At 57.3% G+C, this 22,365-nt stretch overlaps 1 protein-coding gene across 10 annotated transcripts in view; it reads right to left on the bottom strand.

Annotated features, from left to right (window-relative positions):
• Nucleotides 1–832: 832 nt before the first annotated feature.
• Nucleotides 833–22,365, bottom strand: part of NDRG4 (NDRG family member 4) — a 39,525-nt gene continuing 17,992 nt past the window's right edge. For 4 of the 10 annotated variants that reach the window (XM_081030977.1, XM_081030976.1, XM_081030982.1 and 1 more), the window contains exons 3-17: nt 17,599–17,643; nt 10,116–10,221; nt 9,751–9,871; nt 9,606–9,668; nt 9,372–9,432; nt 8,197–8,283; nt 8,067–8,123; nt 7,567–7,670; nt 6,663–6,719; nt 6,524–6,575; nt 5,518–5,565; nt 5,318–5,353; nt 5,154–5,205; nt 3,815–3,853; nt 833–2,997 (exon numbers count right to left, since the gene is read on the bottom strand). In XM_081030977.1, coding sequence (XP_080887103.1) covers nt 2,843–2,997; nt 3,815–3,853; nt 5,154–5,205; nt 5,318–5,353; nt 5,518–5,565; nt 6,524–6,575; nt 6,663–6,719; nt 7,567–7,670; nt 8,067–8,123; nt 8,197–8,283; nt 9,372–9,432; nt 9,606–9,668; nt 9,751–9,871; nt 10,116–10,221; nt 17,599–17,643 — 1,083 coding nt within the window. In that variant the 3' untranslated portion in view covers nt 833–2,842. Of the gene's footprint in view, nt 2,998–3,814; nt 3,854–5,153; nt 5,206–5,317; nt 5,354–5,517; nt 5,566–6,523; nt 6,576–6,662; nt 6,720–7,566; nt 7,671–8,066; nt 8,124–8,196; nt 8,284–9,371; nt 9,433–9,605; nt 9,669–9,750; nt 9,872–10,115; nt 10,222–13,519; nt 13,708–17,598; nt 17,644–22,365 lie in introns of those variants that run through there. The other 6 variants (XM_081030980.1, XM_081030978.1, XM_081030979.1 and 3 more) reach the window with 3 other exon arrangements.

Raw genomic sequence — 22,365 nt, 5'->3', positions numbered from 1 at the left:
GCTTCTGTGAGTCCGGGTGTCCCCAAGTTGGGTGTAGAAAACCAGTCGGGTGCAGGTTTTCTATGTTCTTGTGCCACCTCGAGCCTGATTCTGAGCCAGCCCGGCACAACCCTCCGCTTTGGGCTCAGATAGCTCAGACCTCCGGTGTAAGTCCGGGTGAAGGACAAAATCCGGTTTCTGGATGCGAGGCCGAGGGCCTGGGGGCTGCTGGCTTTGAGTGCACCCGGGTGGGCGCAGGCCGACCTTCTTGCTCTCGACCCCTCATTAGCTATGTTCATCTAACCGTTTTTTGTCAATGAGAGCAGTGTGTGTGTGTGTGTGTGTGTGTTTCAGAGTGGTGTCGGGAGGGCTGCCAGAACTAGAATAGACCCCTCTGCCCAGACTGTTTTCATCTTCTGCATAGCACGTGGTGGGTTTTAATTTTATTTACTTGCTTTATTAGCTGACCCACAGCAGGCACTCTATTTTGGGGGCAAATGGCTGACCTCCCCTTGTTTCACCATTAAATTTAAGAAAAGGAGACAGTGAATGGAGAGGTTACAGATGAGGTTAGAAGTCAGCCAAGACCAGCTCCCAGCTTGGCTTATTAGGGCAAAGCCCTTATCCTGAGGCTCAGTTTCCTCAGCTGTGAAACTAAGATAATACCTATCCTGTAACGTGAATGTAAGGATTGTAGACTAATGTATGGGACAAGAAGTGGCATCAGAGATGGGTGGAAACGCTTATCCTCACCCTGCCCGCTCCACCCCACCTAAACCCAAGAAGCACCAGCCTCAATGGCCTCACCATTCTGTTTATTCAAAAGCTTCCCATGGACATGACATCACCATACTCGAATTCTTCTTAGTTTCTTTATTAGTTTTTCAGCACAGTTAACTCTTTCTACGTTGACAAGCGTTTTTGTTTTTCATTTTGTCATTTCCAAGTCTTATGACATTAGCCACTAGAATACACAAAATTAGTCTCTTCACTCTGTACAGAGAGGAAAATAATAAACTCCATTCAAAGTTCACTTTGACCAGAGACAACCTCCAATGGACAACCACACACAGGAGGACCCAATATACATATATAATGTGTAGATATTTATAGATATCTCATCTGAAAGAACACAGGAAAAAAAAATCCAGGACTTGCAGTGCTATCTACAGTAAGAGGGAGTAGTAATTCTACCAGCTTTTCAAACAGTCACATTCGATATTCAAAGGAAGCACGTGAGTGAATAGAAACTGGGGACAGACTAACACTCCACCAGGCTCTAGAGCAGTCTCATAATGGCTTAAGATTACAGAACGGGGGTGATATGTGCAGAGGAAATGTGGATGCAGGTGTCCTCTCAGCCTCAGCACCCCCTCCACTTCCCCCAGCCCTACATTTTGCATCGCTATCCCCTCTTTTTACTCATTTTGGGGTTTGTAGCAATTGATTGAGGCTCGGAGACAAATGGCTTCTGGTTTCTGGGCCAGGAGAGTCTACCTGGTAAAGTAGTGGAAGGGAAGTATGTGGCACAGGCCTGGGCGCAGGAGAGGGCTGGGGTGTGTGAGAAGCCTTTCTCCTCTGCCTGGCCCTTGTTCAGTTCAGGAATCTTCATGTCCCACCCCAGCATCCAGCAAGCCTCGGCCCGAGCCCACTCCAGTAGGCTGAGACAGTGATGGAGCCCATGGAAATCTTGCTACCTTGGACCATTGCTCTCCAAATAAACCCTTCTTAGTGATGCCTACGTGAAATGCCGGCATCACTTTACCATAACTCTCCCTAGAAACACCATGTTTCTGGCGGCCCTCGCCATCCTGCTGATTGGGTTATCCTCCATGGAACCTGGGAGCAAAAAAGGGCCTATTGGGACTTTCAGCCACTGCTGCCTCTGGCCACGTGCTGGCTCCCAAAAGCAGACAAACACAAAGTTCTCAGGGGTGCACCCAATCCTCACTGGCTATTCCAGCCTTGAACCTCAGCCCCCGAGTCAGGTCCCCAGGGAGATGGAGAACCAGGAGACTCTGCTTCAGGGCCTTGGCTCTGAAATGCGACAGGGCTGGAAGGTGGTGGAGTGTGTGGGCTGAAAGAGACAGTCTGTGGGGTTTCTGCCCTCAATGTCCTTCATGTTCTGTTTTTCTTGGACAGAGAAATCCAGGGGCTTTAGCCCCTGCCTGCCTGGCCCTACAGCACTAGGCCTGCCAGGGAGCACCAACGAAACAGCTGCCTGGTCGGAGCGCCCCCTTGTGGCTACTGTTCAGATGATTGTCACATGTGCTACAAGACAGAAACAGATGTGCTTAGTGGAGGGCTGGGGCGAAAGGGGCCTGCAGAGCTCCAGGGCTCCTCACGTCCCAGTGTTCCTTGCTGCTGTCTCCTGATTCTTACGTGAGTGCCTGAGCTGGACCCCATGCTCCTACTGTCCCAGCAGCCACCACCTCAAAACCCCGTCCCATCTTTAAACATTCTTGCCCAGGGATCGACCCATGCTCTTTCTTTAATCCAGGATATTACCCTGGATGATGGCCAGAGAAGGACTCAGAGTCTTTCCTTAGCTGATCCCCTTCACCCTGACCCCACTCTGACTGTGCCGGACGGTGGGCAGTTGGAAGAGAGGGGTCTGAGTTACCCAAGTTAACAAGGTGAGTGAGGTGGGGATAGGGAAGAATGAGCCCCTCAAACCGTCTGGAGACTTCTGCAGCATCTAAAGTGGATCCCCTCATCTTTTTAAACAAAAGAGAAGCAACCCCATTTCCTCCCCTTCGACTTCACAAAAATAAACTAAAGGGAAAAAGGAGCCAGTGAGAGGAAGGCAGTGGGACATTGATGCGGGCAGGGGCACGTGGGTGTCTTCCAGGGACCCAGGGCTTCAACAGGACACCTCCATGGTGTGGTTGACCTGGCCCAGCCCCTCGCTGCTCTCCGAGTGGGTACAGGCCTGTGGGCGGCTGCCATCCACCGAGCTGGCACTGGTGAGGGACGCGGTGCGAGAGCGTGCAAGCCGGGTCATGCTGGCGGAGGGCACTGTGGACAGAGACGGGGCCAGGCGTGAGGGCCAGCTGGCGGGCGGAGGGCCAGCAGGCGAGAGGACTCACACAAGCAAAGCGGCCAGCGAGACCCGTTCTTCCATCAGCACAGACGCCTTTCCCATGCCAGGGCTCTGACATCTGCTCTGTCAAGGCCAACGCATGCGATGCCAGTGACAGTAAGGGGGCCAGTGGGGTGGGGGTTGGGGTCACAGAGGCCAGCAGGACCCTCTCAGAGCAGCTCTCAGAGGAGCTACGGCCAGAACAGATACCCTTGAGCTGGTGTAGAGATAGGACATTATTTCAACTATGCCTCCCTCAAGAGGATGGTGGGACAGGAAGAGGACTACTTCTGTAAAGGAAGACAAGGAGTGATGGCCTCAAACTGCCCTAAATCCCATTCTCGCCCTTATTCAGTTTCACAAGCAAGACTCAGCCCTCCTGACGTCAACCAGCCACTGTCTGGCTTGGGCATGGTCGGCACCTCTGTTTGTGGTACTGTTTCCAGGGCCGGGCCTGGGCTCAACCTCTGAAAAGGTCTGGTTCCACCTGCCAAAGCTCTGCAAGCCACAGCCCATGGCAGCTGAGAAGCAAGACTGCTCTACAACCCAGCCAATCTGGAGCCCTAAAATGGGAGAGAGCCCACGCAGCTCAGGATCTATGCAAGAGGACTCGGGCTTCGAAGTTGAGCAGGACACAGGAAGGTTCCAAACCACAGCAAGATGCGGCCTGGCTCAGCATTGCGCAGAGGAAAGAGCAGGGGAGACGGGTGGGGCGGGGGCTCTCCATGCATCAGTGGGGGGTCACGGGGCTACCTGCTCCTCCACTCAGCCTTCGGTCCTTCAAGTATGCAACTAAGAGAGAAGACAGAGCCGGAAAGGGGTGGGAGGGGGGGAGACAGAACACGGGTGAGGAGCGTGGTCCTGCGAGGCAAGGGTGCTGACATGGAGCAGAGACGAGATGGAACAACAGGCACAGAGGGCTGGCGGCAGGGCCAGGGCCTCAGGAAGCCCACTCCTGCCCACCCACCAAGCAGCAGCCACGGAAGGAACCACAGCACCCACTGATCTCAGCCTGGCCCTAGGAGCCCTGACAGCAGTGTGGGGTTACTCATCTCAGCCCTGCCTCTCCAGCCTGGGCTGGGGCACTGAGGGGCCCTCACTGCTCTGTGGGGCCTCGGTCTCCCTGTGCGAACTCCCACAGCCCTCCCAGCTCTTAGGCTGCCTGCTGGTATTTCTCCGGGACCCTGGACACTGGAACAGCCCCTGACAAGTGCTGCTCACCCAGCCATCCCCCAGATGTCCCCTGGGTGTCTCCTGCTGTGGCTCGCTGTCAGCCTTGGCCCTTCATTGCCCTACTTCTGCACAGAGAGGCTGGCAGTCCCTTGGGAGGCGGAGGAACTTCTATTCCTGGATGTGACCCCCGCCTGCCCCCATAAGCCTGTCCTCCCAAAGAGGCACAAGCTCCAGAGGCTGAAGTCTGAGGGGAACCAAAATTCAGGAAGAGTAAGTTTGCTTCCAGCAGGAACCAGGTGTGTTGGGGAGAGGGGTCAAGGAGACTCAAGTGCGTGTATGTGTTGGGGGCCTCACAAGCACAGGTGGGGGGCCTCATCTCTGCACAAGGGGAAGTCTGGATGCGGGGCGCCAGCGCTCCCTATACCCCCTATTACCCTAGGATCTTCAGAATGCCCCCTCGTGTTCAGCTGCCTTCAGCTCTCCTCACAGCCAGGTGGCCCCACGTGCCTTCCCCGGTCCCCAGACTCCAGGTCAACTCTTCTGATGCACATCTCCCACCTGTGACAGAAGCCTGCACAGGGGCTGTAGGCTCAGCCAGGGGTGGGTGATGTGTATGACTCACCTTCAGGCAGGCTTCTCCATGAGAATGGTGCCCCAAAGCCTCCCCAGGGTCCAGGAGAGCTGGGCATGGCCTGGGATGAGGAACTTATGCATAACTTAGGTAGAGATGCCCTGGCCAGTCTTTGGGTGTCCCTGGCTGCAGTGGGGACCATGTAGTGAGAGTGACCCAGCATCAGGTCCCCCGTGATACAGACCTCAGCTGCCCACAGCCTACTCAGTACCACGTGACAGGTGTGCCAGCCCCACCTCGCTGCCTGCCACCGGTCTGTGGGATGGGGCGAGGTGGAGGTGTACTTACTGTAGCCCATGCCTTGCAGGAAGTATTTAAAGGCTTCAGTCAGCTTCCCGGGCTGCAGGAAGGAGGAACAGGCACATGCTATGACTGGCTGCTTAGGAACAGGGCCAGAGGGGAGGCTTCCCCCACCCCAGGGTAGGTAAGGGAAGGAGGGCCGAGAGTCTCACCTGTGTGACCTGGGGCAGCCCCCCGGAATCTGCCATCTGCAGGGGAGAGAGGGGAGTGAGCTAAGCAGGGGCCACCCCACACCTTGCCTGGCCCTCACACACCTGGGTAGGCCCCATTGAGCAGACATACCATCCTGCTCCCGCCCTGGCTGTGCCCACAGTTGGGGGAGGTGGCCCAGGGCTGGGGAGGAGGGCCTCACCTTCAGGAAGGTCGTGGTGGTTGGGTCCAGTTTGGAGTTGCACTCAACCTGGGGACAAGGAGCCAGCTTCAGCAGAGCAAGACAGCCCCAGCCCCTGAGGGCATCAGGGGAGCCCCCTGCCCCAGTTGCTACCTCAGGTTCTATCCCTGAGCTCGGAGGCTCTAGTGGTAAGGCACGAGAGCAGGGGGCAGACACAGGCCAGGACAGAGGCTCTGGCTAAGGCTGCCCCAGCTCCAGCTGCCTTCTGAAAGGCCAAGCCTTCTGCAGGGCCTGAAGCCCTTGAACTCCACTCACAACTGCCGGGAGGGCTGGGCAACGTCCTCATGAGGACCCAGGACCACCTTGGCAGGAGCGGCTGGGCAAGCTCCAGGGACCACAGGAGGTGGGTGTTGTGCTGAGAGGGCCAAGGGTCAGCAGCAGCCAGGCCTCTGCCTGGGCCAGGACGGCCAGCGCAGCCCACACACCTGCTCCCCCAGCTCCCCAGGCACAGAAGTGTAGCAGCTTCCTGCATCCTGAGGGGTGCCCAGGGTACTCCTGGACGCCGGACCTGTGCTGAGGGGGATATGAAACCCCCAGGCTGCCTGCTCCCACAGTTCCAACAGGAGAGGTGACACATGGTCCCCAAACGTAATGGGTACAAGTGGTAGTCAAAGGGGGACCACCATTGTGCTCACTTCATAACGAATGAATCAAATTTTAGAGAAAAGGCATCTTAGTCTCTGGGCCTGAAGTGTATAGAGACTAACGTGGGCTGTCCTGCGGGAGGGCAGAGGGGCCCCCAGGTGGCCTGGCCCCGGCCCCAGCTCCCCCTGGTCTCCACGCCTCCCTCATCTGAACGACTGGAGCCTGTACCAGGCAGAGATTGGCAAGATGGTGAGGAAACGGGGTGAGGAGCCCACCGTTCAGTGCCTGTCCCTGAGGTTTCCAGGGCTGGGTCAAGAATTGGCCAGAGACCCTCCCTCTTGCTGTCCCCGCCCCCCAAATCAGGGTATACTCCTTCACTCACCACCCCATCCTCAGCAGGCGCATTATCTCCAACCACCAGCATCACGGGGCAGCTGCAGACACAGAGAAAAAGGGTTGTCTGGCTTGGGTATGGGGAGTGGCACAGGCCTGGGTAGGCTGGAGGGCAAGGGGGCACTCACCGGAGTGTCTTGGCATTGGGCACTGTTCCAGGCCGGTTCATGTCCAGGTCTCTGCGGCTACAGGGAGAGGCAGAGGTGGGCATTGCAGGACTGGATGGGGTGTGTGTCCCCAAGCCTGACACTGCTATATTTCAGCCATCCCCCTACAATGACAATTAGGGTCCAACATCCCTGGAGGCCCTGGGATGGTCCCAGAGTTGGGGCTTAAGGTCATCCAGTTGTCTCAACAGTGGAACAAGGCTTTACAGATCCCAACTGGTAAAACGGGGAGACAGGGACCTGTTCGGCATAAACAGGTCTGAGGGCTCCCCAGGCGTGACTTCTTCCCAGACCCCCAAACTCATGCCAGGTGGGCCCTCAAGTTTGGCTCTCCCTCCTTGGATGGGCACCACCACCTGTGCTGTGGGATTCCCCAGCCTCTCACTGTCCATTGCTTCCCCAGCGGCCTGCACATAGCTGGTGCTTAGTAAATATTTGTAGGAAAAAGAGAAGGGAGGGCAGGCGAATAGGGAGGCGTAGCTGCTTCCCTGCAGGGCAACCCCCAAAGGGACTCCAAGGAACACAGCTTGAAAACCACCAGTTTCATCCAACCTCCTCCCCATTTACAGATGTCAACACTTGGGCTCACAGTTGTTGGGGGATCAGGGATGTCCCATGTCCCCCACTGTTCCCGCTGGCAACACTCCAGGGAGGAGAAGGAATGGACGAGCCCAGGGACCAGAGTCTGGAGCCCTGCTTCCCCTCTGCCCCTCATGTGGTGTCACCCTGGACAAGTAGTGACCCCTCTTGTAGGCTTAACCATCTGCACCTCTACAAACGGGACAGCGTGTCGCCTGCCTGCTCTCGCGCAGTTGTAGTGCAGGGTCCCTCGAGAGGAAGCTCTGTGTCAGGGCCCCGCCCACACCTGTTGTACATGTTCCAGAAAAGCTGCAGGTTGGCCTGGTTCACCACGTTCCCGATTTGCTGCCGGTAGCTCTGCACCAGCTCCGTGTTGTTCACCAGCTCCTCCTGGGCCCAGGGGGACAGACAAGACGAACGGGGTGCACATGGGAGTGGACAGACGGGGCCGTGGGCTCGGGGGCTCATGCAGGTGCTCCTGCCAGAGCAGCGTTTGCCTGCTCCTGGCAGGGCAGGGGACGGGGAAGCTCCACAGAGCTGTGGGAAGAGGCCTCCCCCATCTGTCCGTGAGATGCCTCAGCACAGAGACGGAAATAGAGGACAGAGTGAGACAGGTCAGAGGCCACATGACTCCCGACTGCCTCCTCCTGCCCAGCTAGGAAGGGGGACAAGTCCTCGGCACCCCCGGGAGTGGGCAGAACCAGGCGCTTCGCAGCGGCCGAGGCTCCCCGAGACCCCCAGCCCAGCCAGCCCTGCTCCTGTGTGAGGATGGTCCCACCTCCTTACCTGGCTGAAGAGGTGGGATAGCACCGTGTCAGGTAGTGTGCTAGTCAGGCCAGAGAGCTGCAGACGGAGGTGGAGCCAGTGTGAGAGTGGCCCCCCCAACCCCCACCCCCGCCTGGTGGACCACACCCACCTTGGTGGCGGCCCAGTCGATCCAGCCTTTGCCATTGGGGTCAATATTTATCAGCACCAACCCCTCCACCAGGTCGGGGAAGATGAGCTGCCGTGAAAGGAAGACAGGGCTGGGGGGTGGGATGGGGTGCAAGAAGTCCCAAACTTCCCACCTAGAAAACAGGCTGTAAAATTCTGGCCCTGCCTGTTTCACAGGTGGTTGGGAGGGTCCCAGGAGAAGGACACACACTCTGTAAGGACTTCAAGAGGCCACTGATGGTGACAGCTGGGAACCTGCATGAGCTCCACTTTAGCTGCCCCTGCTCGTCCTCCTCCCCACCTTCCAAAATTCTTTGATTTATTTCGAATCTATGCCGCTCTCACTGTTTTTCACCCCTTTTAATATATCTTTAGAAATGCTGCTGTTGTAAAATTGAGGATTAAACAGTAAAATTGAGGATTAAACAGTCTTCAATAAAACATTTTGTTTCTTTGCTTTTACAGACAGCAAAGCTGTAGTGGTGTTAATTATGTGAGAACCAAAGCCTGTTTTGTTAGACATGGTAAAGGAGACCTGCCTTTTCTGTGCACCTGTTTTCACGTCTTTAGAGGGTGACATACATACAATCCTCAGGTCATGTCAAGTTTGGGGTGGCAGGGAATGGTCTACAGTGAACAAAATGGTGAAGTGTTGAAATTGAAACTGGAGTTTGAAAATTCTTTTGAATATTTTGAATACTGAAAATGAAGGTTTTGTTTTTAGAGATGGAAAATTTGTAGGCTCCTAATCCAACATGATGTTTCTGAAATGTGACTTTCTTTAAACTTTGCAAACTTAACATAAGCGTAATTTTTGGTTAAAACATGACTCATGTTTAAATATTACCCTAACCAGTGAATGAGTGGTTAGGATAATCCTTATTTATGAGTTATATAGTTTGTTGCTAACAGAAATTTTGGCTTCCGATAACAGCTAAGTAAGTTATAGTTTACAGTCTTTTGAGGAAATGTAGGGGAAAAGTAACCTCTTTTTTAAAAAAGTTAATTTCTTTGGAGGAACACAAGAAAAATGGGCTTTTCTAAGTGAAGAGAAAGTGGGGAGAGGAGGAGAAGGAAGGCAGAAGGCAAGTTCCTGTAGCTGAAGGGGTGGCCTGAGGAAGACCAGGCCTCGGATGGGGATGGGGGAAGGAGACTCACTGCAAACTTGGCCAGCACATAGGCTCCAGCTCCCACACCAATGCCAATCACGTACTTGAACCTGGTGGAGAGCACAGCTGGTCACTCTAGAGCTAGGGGTGCCATTTCCCATGAATGCCATCCAGAGCAGACCCTACCCACAGCCCTCAGCCCTCAGCAGGAGCCTGGTGGCTCTGTGGTGATGGGGGGCGTTCCCCAACCCCCAGCACAGGGGCAGGGGCTGGGGGGACTCACCCAAAATGCTGCACCACGCTGGGGAGCATGGCAGCCAGCTGCTCCATGGAAGGGAACTGGTACCTGCAGACAAGAGGAGGAAGTCAGGGCCAGGGGTGGCCTGGGACACAGCTGGGGAAAGCTGGAGGGGATCCAGGGTACCTACCCCTGAGGAAACTGCGACGCCCCCACCTGCTGGCCCGGAGCATCCACGTGGCACACCACAAAGTGCTTCGTGATCTCCTGCATGTCCTCAAAGTTGAAGAAGGTGTTGAAGCACAGCTTGTCTGCAAAGATACACATCTCAGCTGCGGCTGAGCCGAGGGGTGGGGAGGCCTGTGGCTCTGAGGGAGGGCGAAGCAGAGGTCTCAGCCTCATGGTCCAGTGGGGAAACCAAGAGCCAAACGGCTCAGGGCGCAGAGCCACATGTGGGCAGGGCTCTGCAGGGGCACGGTGTGGAGGGGGGAGAGGTCTCACTGCTCGGGCAGATTCGAGGCAGGGGAAGGCAGAATGAGGCTGGGGTGCACTTACGATTGAGGCCCACGTCATGGTAGGTGAGGATGGCCGGGCGGTTCCCCTTGGGGGAGCCCCGGATCACCACATGCAGAAGGCCATAAGGCGTCTCGATGTCATGTTCCTGGAGGGGAGAGGCAGTGCTGGACTGGGCAGCCCCTACGCCTGGCTCTCTAGGGAAAGAGGCTGTGGGGCCTGTGGGGCGGCCTCCATGCCCCACGGGGTGGGACATCCTGTTCGTGGAGCCCGGAAGACGACGTAACAGATGGAAAACCCCTACCCAGCGGTGTTCGGCACAGGGACATGAACTGGTATGCACAGGAGAGATCTGGTCCCCTCTGCAAACCAGACAATGGGGTGAGCAGCCACTGCCACAGCCCAGGCCCAAGCCCTGCTGCACTCAGCCCTCCAGGGTCCAGTGAGGCCCGTTCTCCCCATCTCACTGCCGCCCCCCAGGACAGCTCTGCCACCCCAGCCTGAGTTCTGTCCTGACCATGTTCCTCCCCGCCTTAGAATCCTTCAAGGGCTGCTGCTCCTAAAGGCTAATCACCTCAACAGCCAGGCCTAGAATACTCCGTACCACCCCCAGGCCAACCAAGCCCAGTTTCCAATCCTTACACCTGGTCCCACCTCCAGGCCGCTCCTTCCACCTCGAAAACCACTCCCTGGGTTCCCCAAGACCTCAGGGAGGGCCTGGTTAGACACCCCCCTACCAAAGGCCTTCTTCAGTGGCCGCTCTGGGATACTCCATTGTTCACGCCCTTGGATTTGCTGTTTGGGGTCGTCAGTGTTTCAGGAAGCAGGAGCTGGATACTGCGGGTTCAAGACTCTCTCTGCCCCTTACAGTGACTCTGAGCAGGGTACACCACTTCTCTATGCCTCAGACACCCCTTCCTGAGCCATCTCAGAGGGACGCTGTAAGGACTACGGCTGATGTCTGCGAAGCGTTTGGCACTTGGAGAAGGACCCAGAAAGGGGGCTGTTGTGCTGGGGTATCCCTGAGCCTGGGGACGTACTCTGCTGGCTGATCCCTCTGCAAACAGGTCACTTTGGGCCACTCAATGGGGAACTCCACAAGAGTCTATCAGAGCTGAATAAACAGAACCACAGGAGCCCTGGGGGTGGCCCAGTGAGTTGGAGGGGGGGTTAGGGTCAAGGACAGGAAAGGAACAGCACATGACTGAGCACCTACTGGGAGCCAGGTGTCTGTAAAACAGAAGGAGCTCTTTCCCCCCTATTGTGCACATGGGGGACACTTAGGTTCGGAGAGAAGCTAAGTTCCTGACCCGGACAGGAGAGGGGAGACAGGAGGCAGGAGATAGCTTCTTGAGGACTGGCCTTTTGGGTCTGGGCTCAGAGGACCCCTGTCCAGGCCTGTGTCTCCAGCGGGGAGTGACAAGATGGTACCAGCCCCAAGGCCAAAGGCCACACCCTGGACCCACTCTTTGGCTGTGAGGCCTTGTTAGACGAGCCCTGTCGTCTCTGGGTGGGCCTAGGTCCATCACAGCTTCCCCATGTCCCAGGCCCGTCCTCCCGTGGGGCCATCAAAACAAGGAACACCTCCTGCTCACTGTCCACTGATTGGACACTCTTCTCTCCTCTTCACAGGGGTCCAAGCCACAGAGGAGCAATCTCAGGCTGGGAAAGGAGAAATTACTTGCCCAAGGTCAAGCCCACAGAGAGCAAGGCAGGCCTTGCCGGGTGCAGGCCTCAGGGGTATGCCCGAAGGCTGCCTCTCTGAGGAGACCAAGCTCCACCCAAGACACTGCCCAGCAGGCAGCCAGAGCAGGGAGCCGCCACGCAGGGGCTGGTCCCTGCTGCATCCCCCGCCCCCACACTCTGGGCTCTGGAGGGCCAGGCCGGGGCAGGAGGGGTGCACAGTGCTGTGGAAGGCGGGGCTGGAGGGCAGGAGGGGCACCCATTGCACAATAACTGCATTGCGCTTCCCGCGGCACGAAGGGCAGTTTCTCGCGACACGGAGTCACCCCCTCGCCCTTTCAGGCACAAGTCAGGGCCCGGGGTGGCAGTCTTCCACACCCAGACCACCCGTGGGTGTATGTGATGGGGTGTCTGTCCCCTCCTAGCCCTGGTGTGACTGCCCCATCGCCATCCCCTGGGTGGCGGGACTCAGGGGCGGTGCCTGCTCCACTAAGGCTCAGCTTCCCGGGCCCGGGAAGGGCGGGGACGAGAAGGGCTGTCCGGAGCATCGGCCCGTTGCCCCAGCTGCGCGGCCCCGTGACCTTGGCTGACCCCGCCCGCAGAACCAGGAGCTCAGACCCAGCTCAGTCACATAGAGGCCGGTGTCCAGGTCTCGCCAGGTGCTGCATTCGCGGGGCGCCCTAAAGGCGGCAGCCGGGCGCGCTCGGAGCCCCCAACTCCCAAGACCGACCGCTCCCATTGGCTCCCAGTGACGTCAGAGCCCGCCCCCCGCCCCCAGTTGGGCACCAGCCGGAGGCACTGCGGCAGCTAGTCCCCCCCAGCCTGTGCGTCTCCCCTCGTCCGTGACCTTGAGGGCTGCGGGCCTTCGGAGCTGAGTTTCAGCGCCCGCGCAGGGGCAGAGGGGTGGGGGGGTGGGCGGGCAAGTGCGATGCTCCGTGACCCGTCACCATTCGGCGGGGAGGCGGGGAGGCCGACGCGGCTGCCCGTGGTCTGCGGACCCGGCAGGGCAGGAGGCAGTGACAGGTGGAGGGATAGGGGTGCCCCGCCTGTCCCTTATTGAGCAAGAACAGCACCGGGGGCATCGCTGCCCAGGGCGGGAGGAGGCGCCCTGCTGCCCACCTGGGCCCCCCCCCCCCCCCGCCCCGCCCCGCCCCGCAGGCTGAGGGCTCCAGCGTTGCCTTCCCTCACCCACAAAATAAGGCTCCTCTCCCGCAGGGACCTCGGCCTGAAGGCCCTGTTAGCACCCCGCCCCCGACGTCCTCGCAGTGCCTTGGGGACCACGAAGTGGCTGCACGCACCTCCTAAGAAAGGAAGAGGCTGTCTGTCCAGGTCGCACTCCGGTGCAGCCACCCAAACAAACAAGACGACCCCACAGGGTAAGAAGGGCAGACACCTGCGCACACAGACACCCAGATACACGCAGGGCTGAGGTGATTACAGGCGGACGCAGCCGCCAGCCGGGCACGTGCCAGGCGGAGGGCACATGTCAGTGACATGTACACACGCTGGCCCACGGGTCCGCACAGCCAAGTTACAGCCAGCGCCCTTTATGCCGATTTCAGCCCTCTCCCACAGGTCCTGACTGGCAGGCAATCCCCAATCACTGCTGCAGGCCAGGGCCACCAGGGGCTAGCACTTGCTGGCCTCGCCTCAGGTCCCCCCAAGGTGAAGCGACTGATGGCAGATCTGCCACCAGACGTAAGCAGAGGGATGGATACACCTTCCTTCCCAACCACCTCGCCTCCCCTACAACCCTCACTCACCCCATCCCAGCACTCGGGCATCTTGCCGAGGGAGGCCGCCCGCCTCGATGAGGAAGAGCAAACAAAGGCCTGAGTCACTGGGGTCCAGAGGGAGGGGGCAGCTCCAGCGGGAGGCCAGCGGCTCTGTGATGGGGCACCGCTCCAGGCCCATTTATATGCGGAGCCCTCCTGTCCGAGGTCCGCCCCTCCTCCCTGCAGGGTTTCTGAGCAGCCACTCACTCGCCTGGAGCCCCAGCTCCCAGATTGGCTGTCAGGAGAACCTGGCTCCAATTGGCTCCTGAGTCCTCACTCACCCTGCTCCTGCTCCTCCTGGCCCGCCCCCACCCCCACCCCTACCCCAGCAATACATCATCCTTTACGGTCCCCAGCCCCTGTACCCCACCTGCCCCCAGCACACAGGCACACACCAACAGCTGCAGCTGCACAAGGGGTCCTCGGCCGTATGCACAGATGCGCCCTGTCTCAGGTACACAGGGACCTCTGACAGACACCCACACCCCAGCCACCGCAGCCTTTGGCCCACACCCTGGATCTGTGAGGGGCCTGAGAGGGCCCCAAGCCAGGCTTCACATCAGGAAGGCCTGTGTCACTTCACTTTGGAGGGACATGGGGAGTCACTGCTCTCTGGAGCCACCTGGAATGTGACCCTGCTCCAGGGTACTGTTCCTTCTCCTCAGCACCCCTCCACCCGCCCCAAGGTCTCCCCTAGGGCAGTCTCCACACTCAGTACCTGCCCACACTGCTAAAAGGAAGGTTACGAGGGGGGGCACACAGCATCTCTGCCCCCCACGCCTATCCTGCAGACCCACCCAGCCCTCTTCCTGGGACCGACCAACCAGCACGGTGCTTGGCTCTCAGATCTCTAGGGAGTAGGACACATGAGCGCCTCAGGCCCTGTCCTAAGCAGCAAGGCTTTGGGTGGAGAACCGGCTAGAGACATGCAGGTAGAGAAAACAGAGGAGGAGGGCAAGCAAAGGAGACAGCGGATGAAATAGGCCAGGGAAGGGGCAGAGGAGGGCAGCCAAGGGCTGAGAGACGCAGGAGCGACAGAGAGAAGGGAGGGGTGCTGAACACCCGTACCCTCATTCTGTCTCTTTGGTGAAAGGGCGCCACTCACCCCAGCCTGCGCCGACAGCTCTGCACACTGGCTGGCTGCCCTGGGGGAAGGCGGTCACCTCATTGTCACTGAGTGCCTAGTGACCTGGTCAACATCTGCCTTGTACACTATTCCTGGCCATGTCCTCTGCCCGGGGGGCACCAACCACTCTCCCTGCCCCATCTCTGACCTCTGGCTGTGGAGGCCTGGCGCAGAGTGTGGAACAGGGTGTGGAATGGCGTGACCCCCCCAGCCCATCACATCCTGGCCATGCACTCTGTTCCCTGAAGCTACTTTGGCATAGGAAAAGGCTCTTGCCACTGAGGCAGGCTACAGAGGCACAGCCCTGCCCCCTGACCTGCCCACAGATGGTCCTATATGGTTCTCGAAGTGGGGAAAGAGGCGGCCTTTTCCCCTTCTGCCACCAAACCCCTGCTCCTCCATAGTCCCCATCCAATCTTATGCCCACTCCAACCTCTGACCTCTGAGTGCCTCTCCCACCCTTAGACCCAGGTGAGAATCTGACCTCAGACACTGCCCTCTCCAAGCCACGGCCCCCATTTCTGCTCAGCTCACTGGCCTCAAATCCACAGACCTGAGTTTAAGCCCCAGCTCCTCACCCACTAACTGGGTAACCATGGCATGATTTAACTTCTCTGAGCTTCAGCGTCCTCAACTGTAAAACAGGAACTGTGCTTTCCTTACAGAGTTGCTATCAGGATGACAAAACACTGCATATGTCACTCCAGACCTGACCCTGTGCCTGCCGGGACTTTGTCCACATCTGGTAGGGAAGAAATGGGACAATCTGTGTGCTTCTCCAAACTGTTGGCCCCGTTCCCTGGAGGCTGTGCAGTGGTTGTAGCTGAACAACCACTGAGGTTCAGGTCCTGCTAGTCAAATCCAGGCACCTATCAGAACTCTGCCACGTCTTTACTGTGTGACCTTGGGCAAGTCAGTCAACCTCTCTGAGCCTCCACATTGGTAAATGGGAAAACAGCAGTGCCTACTGCACAGGTAGATGCAAGGATAACACATAATGCTCACAAACCTATGAGGAAAGATTAGGAAACCGAAGTGCAAAGAAGTTAATTTTCCCACGCAACTAGTAAGCAGTAGAGCTTGCTAGCACCTTAGCATTTGGGCCTGAGTTCATATTAAGAGTAGCAAATGTGTATTAGAATATCTGCCATATGTCAGGATCTATTTAAATGCTTCCCACATGTCACCTCATTTTGTCTTCTTTATAGATGAGGAAAATGAGGCACAGAGAGGTTCAGGAACCTTCTCAACGTCACACAGCCAGTGAGCATAGAGCCATACCCTGGTAGTCTGGCTCTGACTCCATGCTTTAGTAGCCACTAGTCACAGTCAGCCGAAGATCTGAGTGCAGGCCTGCACTCAGATCCTCCCTGATCCTACAGAAACCTGGGAAGGTCCAAGGTGCCTGTCTCACTGTACAAACAAGGCAGTGATATGTGCTGGAGGTCACGTGGCCCATAAGTGGCAGGGCTAGCACCTGGACCTCTTGTTTTTGTCCTTCTGCCTCTCACACTGACTGGGCCCATGGAGGCATGGTCATCCTTGAAGTTGCTTTTCTACAAAAAAAAAAAAAAAAAGCCACCTCCACATGGTATAAGCAGAATAGATGATAAGGTGCCTTTTGACACATGCTGCCCTTACCAAGTGAAGGATCTTGAGAGCCAGGGTCCCACACACCGTGGGGCAGCCACCCCACCCAGGGCTGGGCCCAGCTCAGGAGTGTGAAGGGCCCCATGTTTCATCTGTCCCATTTCGCATGCTGCCCCCAGGGGGTGTGTGTGTTCTGTGTCAGGCAGGCGCTGGCTGCTCTCGGGTTTTTGTTCACCAGCCCCTGCCCCCTCCCCGGGGAAGAGGGCTTGTGTGTCCACACATTCTCACTCTCAATCAGAGCAGGAAGGACAAAGAGCAAAGAGGACCCCATGGTGTGACCGCACTGATCTCCGGCTGAACCTGGCCCACCTCGTGGCCGCATCCCTCCCTCCTCTCTTCCTGGGCTTCTGTTTGTTCCCTGGTTCCCAGGCCCCATCCTGTGTTTCCCAGCTCCAGAGCCCTTTGCAGCTGGAACTCCGGGGGGACTGGAGCACGAATCCACTGGCTGCTCTGAAGCCTCTACTTGCGTCCTCGAAGGAGCTCATGACGCAGGGTCCGGCTCACAGGCTGATCTGGACCCTCCCTGCGTGTTTGGGGGAGGAGCTAGCAGGCCACCCCACCTCCCGAATCACCCTTGTTGCACCCAGACCATGAGGCGGGGGCTGTCCTGGGGCCCGGAGACTGAGCCAAATGGAAGTCAGGCCCTGGCCAGGGCAGTGGCATGGGGCTGGTTCCATCGAGCCAGAAGGAAGGTCCCGGAGAGTCTGAATTTGTTCAGCCTGTTTTGATGGCAAGTGGGGCCCTGGAACCCATGAGGATCCCTTTGTGTCTGCCACTAGACATTTTCCAAGAACTGGAAATAAATGGCCACCATGGGACCCAGAGGGGAGAAATGTCTGGCTGAGTGAGTGAAATCATTGTGCAGAAGAACAAAAACAAAGAACGATTTCAGTTTTCACAGGGAATCTGGCATCTAACGAAAGAGGACATGGTTGTCCCGGCAACGACTGCCATGGAAACAGGACCTATTTCAGAGCATCAGCCTGGCTTTCATTGGAGGGAAATGCTGATTCAGATGACAGCATCCCTCCTCCCATCTCCATCCTCACTGCCCCCCAGGCCTCCCTTGCCCGTCTTGTTCAGGGAGGGAGAGGGTATTTCCCCACTGGGCAGGGGGCAGCAGAGCCACTGTGAGCAGTAAGGGTATTCCTGTTGCTGCAAGGTGCCAAGCGTCTGCCGCTCCAGGCTGGGGCACATGACAGGCTGTGACCCTTCCCTGGGACCAGGCTGGGTGGGTGAGGGGCCAGCCAGCTGTCGGTCCCCAATCTCAGGAGGCTGAACTGAGACCTACCTTCCAGTCTGTGTCCACGGCCAAGAGATAGGCGTCAGAGTTCTCCTAAGGGAAGGCAAACAGAGGAGGTGGGGGTTAGGCCCAGGCTGCAGGGGTGGGGGTTGGAGGATGGGGGAGCACACGGCTCTGCTCGGCCTTGAGCAGACTCACTCACTGTTCCCCATTGTGTCTTAATGTTACCAAAAGTGACCCAGGGCTTCCCAAGCGCCAAGCACTAGACTAGTAAGTGCCTGACGGAGGAGCCTATGAGCAGCTGCTCAAATCGATTTTCTCTATTCATTTAAAACGTGAAGATTTCCATTTGACAGGAGAGTAGGGTGTGGCTGAGAGGGGCTGCGTCACAGAGCTAGAAAGAGATAGATCTCTGAAACCCCTGACTGTAAATCCTTGCCAATGGTCACTGTCTTGTTCCCCCACAGATGGTTTTCGAGGTCTGACTATCGGGGCACAAGACCAGAGGCCAGGGAAGGACAGCAGAGCGTGCAGGACCACCATACCCACTTTAAAGACGGGGAAGCTGAGGCTCAGATAGCGAGGCAGGAACAAGGGGCTTTTCTGGCCTGCACAAAGGAGCCGTCCGGGCCTGCAGTGGCAGCGGCTCCCGCCATTCCAGGCTGGCCTGCTTCACTTTCTCAGAGCACCAGGTCCTCTCCTTTTGGGCTCATTTACTGACCAGTATGAACATGTGATTGATGCCCATTTCTCCCACTGGACTGCAGGCACTATGAGGGCGGGACCACGTCTGACTCTGCTCTCAGCACAAAGCCTGGCGTGGAATGGGCTCCCCAAAGATAAGAGATCTGAACAAGTCTCACTTGGAAAATGAGAGGAATGTGGCTCAGACACCCCGACTGTTCCCAAGACAGCAGAGATGGAGAGCGGAGGAGTGGAGGTTTGAAGCCCGGTGTTCAGACACTCTGCGCCCTCTTTGGGTCTTATTTGAGGAATAAACCTCACGGGGAATCAGCGCAAACCCAGCCTCTGCCTTGCTTCCTACTGTGTCTGTCTAGAAACTTCTCCACTGCTCTCTGCTCAGCTGCGGGCAGGCCACCTAGCCTCCCAGCCTCAAGGTCCACAAGGATGAAAGGAGAAGTATGGTGTTAACTGTTGTTGCCGCCTTGGAACTGGGCTGTCGTACACTGGACTCTGGATGCTCTAGAAGCTCCATAAGCCTCTCCTGAATAACAGGTGGTACGCGAGATGATCCGATTAGAACGACGTTGTTCTCAGGATACAGCAAGAGAAGGGGATGGCCACTAACGAGCAACAAGGAGGAAGACGACCCCAAGTCACGGGAGTAGAAAGGAAAAAGAAAACCACCAATTCTGATGTTTTACTTCCCAAATAAGGAAGGACAAGTCCAACCACCTACCTCTGGCAATTGGGGTGGACAGGGTAGTGGAGAGAACCAGAGGCATTAGAGGGTCTCACAACCCAAAGAGGAAGCCCAGTCTTTGGGGGACCATGACTACTAAGACACAGTCATACTGTCACAGAAACAACGGCTGTCCTCAGGCCTCACCTCCTGGGGGCTGTGATGGGGAGGTGTGGGGAGCATGGTGGCCACGAGGCCACTCCAGGAACCTCTGAAGAAGGGGATGGGGCTAGAGGAAGGGCCTGAGCTTCTCGGGGAAGGGGAAAGGCTCATTATTGATGAATCCTCTCACTGGAAGACCATGCACCAGGGGGGCCAGGGAAAGAGATGTGAGAGATTTTTATTCTTGAGACCCTAAGGGCTCAGTTGTGTCAGAGACAGAGGGAGGAGGCAATTTTGTTAAAAGCAAAATCAACACAAAGGATGAGGCCGATAATGGCAGGGCCCTAGAAGGGGAAGCTGAGGGAAGGGCAGGACCCCAAACCAAGAAACAGCAGGAATAATACAAGCCTCCTCCTGGAGGTCCAGGAGGAACTGCCTTGGGGGTATAGGAGGTGACGGAATGGAGGAGTGGGAGGGATGGCAGGTAATGCGTAGAAGTATCCACTCTTCACTGGACTCAAGGGACTTGCACCCAGTAGGTTGAGGAAGATTTAAAAAGCGAAAGGGACAGACATTTTCACAAACTGTAGCTGGAAAAGGAGGGTCTGTCTACAAGTGTAACCATCTGGCTACAAATGGCTCTGGAAGGCAAAGAGCAAGGCAGGACTGCACCAGGTGTCCCTGAAATCTGCAAAGGCCCCACTGGGAACACTTGGGAGGGTTTTGGGGAGTTGAGGATGGGGGGAGGCTGTTACGCGTCTTTGGGAAAAGCAGATGTGACCAGGTTCACAGCAGGGCTGTGAACAGCAGTGCTGGCAGGGGAGGAGGGGAGGGGGTCACGGGACCCTAAGCTGAGACCCTGGCTCTGGTCCAGGTAGGATGAGGTGAGGGACAAATGCAGCAGAAAGAAGGCAGAGAGGCTGCTGGTCAAAGGGGGCAGTGCTCACGGAGTCATGGAGGGAAGGGCACCAAGGGGCTGGGCCAGGCTGGCAGAGAAGGGGTGTGAGGACCTCTCTTGGGATGCCCTGCTGAGGTGAGGGGTGGGATAGGCACAGGACGTGTGCCCTCAGCACACCCCGTACCAGCAGGCAGCACCTCTGTGCAGGCTGACCTGTAACCCTCATACCTCAGCTCTTATGATGGGTGCAGGGGTCCCCTCACCAGAAGGCTGGTTGTGGGGTGGAGGAACTTTTCAGAAAGTTCTGAGAAACTGCTTTCTTCTGAGCTGTATCACAACCTATAGCTTCCACCTGGCCCATCATTGCCTACGCTGCTAGGCGCCGGGAGGACCCAGGGAACAAAATCCACAGGGTCTGTGTTCCGGAAGCCTGCACGGCACGGCCCGAGGGTGGTGAGTGCTAGGGCACCGAGCATGCTGGGGTGTCAATATTAGACCTGGTGGTCAGAGGAGGCCTCTCTGAGGACGGGGCCTTTGAGCAGAGCCTGAATAAAATGAGGGGTGTGGGGGACAGAGCCAGGAGTGCAGTTTCCAGGCTCTTGGCCTCAGGTGGAAACGTGCTGGCTCAGGTAGTAAATAGTCATCAACTGTGATCAGATGGCCATCAGCTGTGGCTATTTGGCCGCCAGCTGTAACCAGTGAGCCATTGGCCACTAATATAACTGCTGTGGCTATGCTAGCAGAAAAATGGGGGTTAGCAGTGGATGGTGGCTGAGCTAGTGCGGATTGCAGTCAGCATGGCGGATTGCAGCTAGCAAGTGGGGTTGGTTGGTTGGCAGAGAAGCAGACAGCAGGTTGCAGATCGTGTGAATCCTGCTTCCTGTGTCTCCAACCCAGCCGCCAGCGAGACTACAGTGATATGAACCCCCATCCATGGCTCCGTGGGTGTTCCTTTTTGGCCTCACCATATCCTGCGTTCTTGTGTGGGGAGCGGGACCAGAGACCCCACCTGACACCCCCGGGAGACCCTGCCTGACACACTGCGAAGCAAGCAGGGGACGGCGCCAGCCAAAGCTCTCCAAAAGATGGTGGAGCAGTTTGTGCGTATGAACACTCAGTCTCAGGAAGACCAGGAGGAGCAGCCGCCGGAGAGCTGGACTCCCGTGGAGAGGTGGGAAGATGTGGACGGTTCTCCGGTTCTCCGACCATCACAGGCCAGAGAAAGCAAAAGTCATTGTGACCATGTGGGCTGGGAAGTGCTTGCTGAGGCAGCCCGGATGCAGGACTTGTAGTCCCAGGAGGAAACGCTTGCTGAGTCCTCCGTGGGAGATGAGGGTGAGGTCAAGGTCGTCCCTCACCCCCAGGTTGGGAAGGACTTGGAGCCCTCACCCTGCGGAGAGGGCACACGTTGTAAGGCCAATGCACAGCCCTGGTGAATGACTGTGGACTATGGGGAATGGGCTCCATCCCTAATTTAATGGCCCCCTTGACTATTTGCTTGGGAACGAACGTACCACCCTGCAGTGGAATTGGAGGACGTTTGCTTCCTGTGTCTCGCTCAGCCGCCAGGGAGGTCGGTGCAGGAAGACCCCTTGTTGGGGTGCAGGCGGATGTTTGCTTTTGTGTCTCAACTGGCCTCCATGGAGTATATGTAAGCACCTTGGCAGTGAGCCACTATTGTTCCAGCACGGTGCCCTGAGAACCCAGGCTGTGCCCAGAAAGACTGGCGGTACCCTGAGAAACCCTGGCTGTGCCCAGAAAGACTGGCGGTACCCTGAGAAACCCTAGCTGTGCCCTGAGAACCCTGGCTGTGCCCAGAAAGACTGGCGGTACCCTGAGAAACCCTAGCTGTGCCTTGAGAACCCTGGCTGTGCCCAGAAAGACTGGCGGTGCCCTGAGAAACCCTGGCTGTGCCCTGAGAACCCAGGCTGTGCCCAGAAAGACTGGCGGTGCCCTGAGAAACCCTGGCTGTGCCCTGAGAACCCTGGCTGTGCCCAGAAAGACTGGCGGTGCCCTGAGAAACCCTGGCTGTGCCCTGAGAACCCTGGCTGTGCCCAGAAAGACTGGTGGTGCCCTGAGAAACCCTAGCTGTGCCCTGAGAACCCTGGCTGTGCCCAGAAAGACTGGCGGTGCCCTGAGAAACCCTAGCTGTGCCCTGAGAACCCTGGCTGTGCCCAGAAAGACTGGCTGTGCCCTGAGAAACCCTGGCTGTGCCCTGAGAACCCTGGCTGTGTCCAGAAAGACTGGTGGTGCCCTGAGAAACCCTAGCTGTGCCCTGAGAACCCTGGCTGTGCCCAGGATATTGCATTCACCTCCAGGCTCCTCGCACAGGGCCCCTTGCGGAAGACACTTGTCGCGTAGATTGTGAGGCGAGACCCTGGAGGGATGGAAT

Source organism: Rhinolophus hipposideros (genome assembly GCF_964194185.1).
Source record: "Rhinolophus hipposideros genome assembly, chromosome: 21".
NCBI lineage: Eukaryota > Metazoa > Chordata > Mammalia > Chiroptera > Rhinolophidae > Rhinolophus > Rhinolophus hipposideros.
The sequence above is the reverse complement of the archived record's forward strand: the minus strand, read 5'-3'. Positions and strand labels throughout refer to the sequence as shown.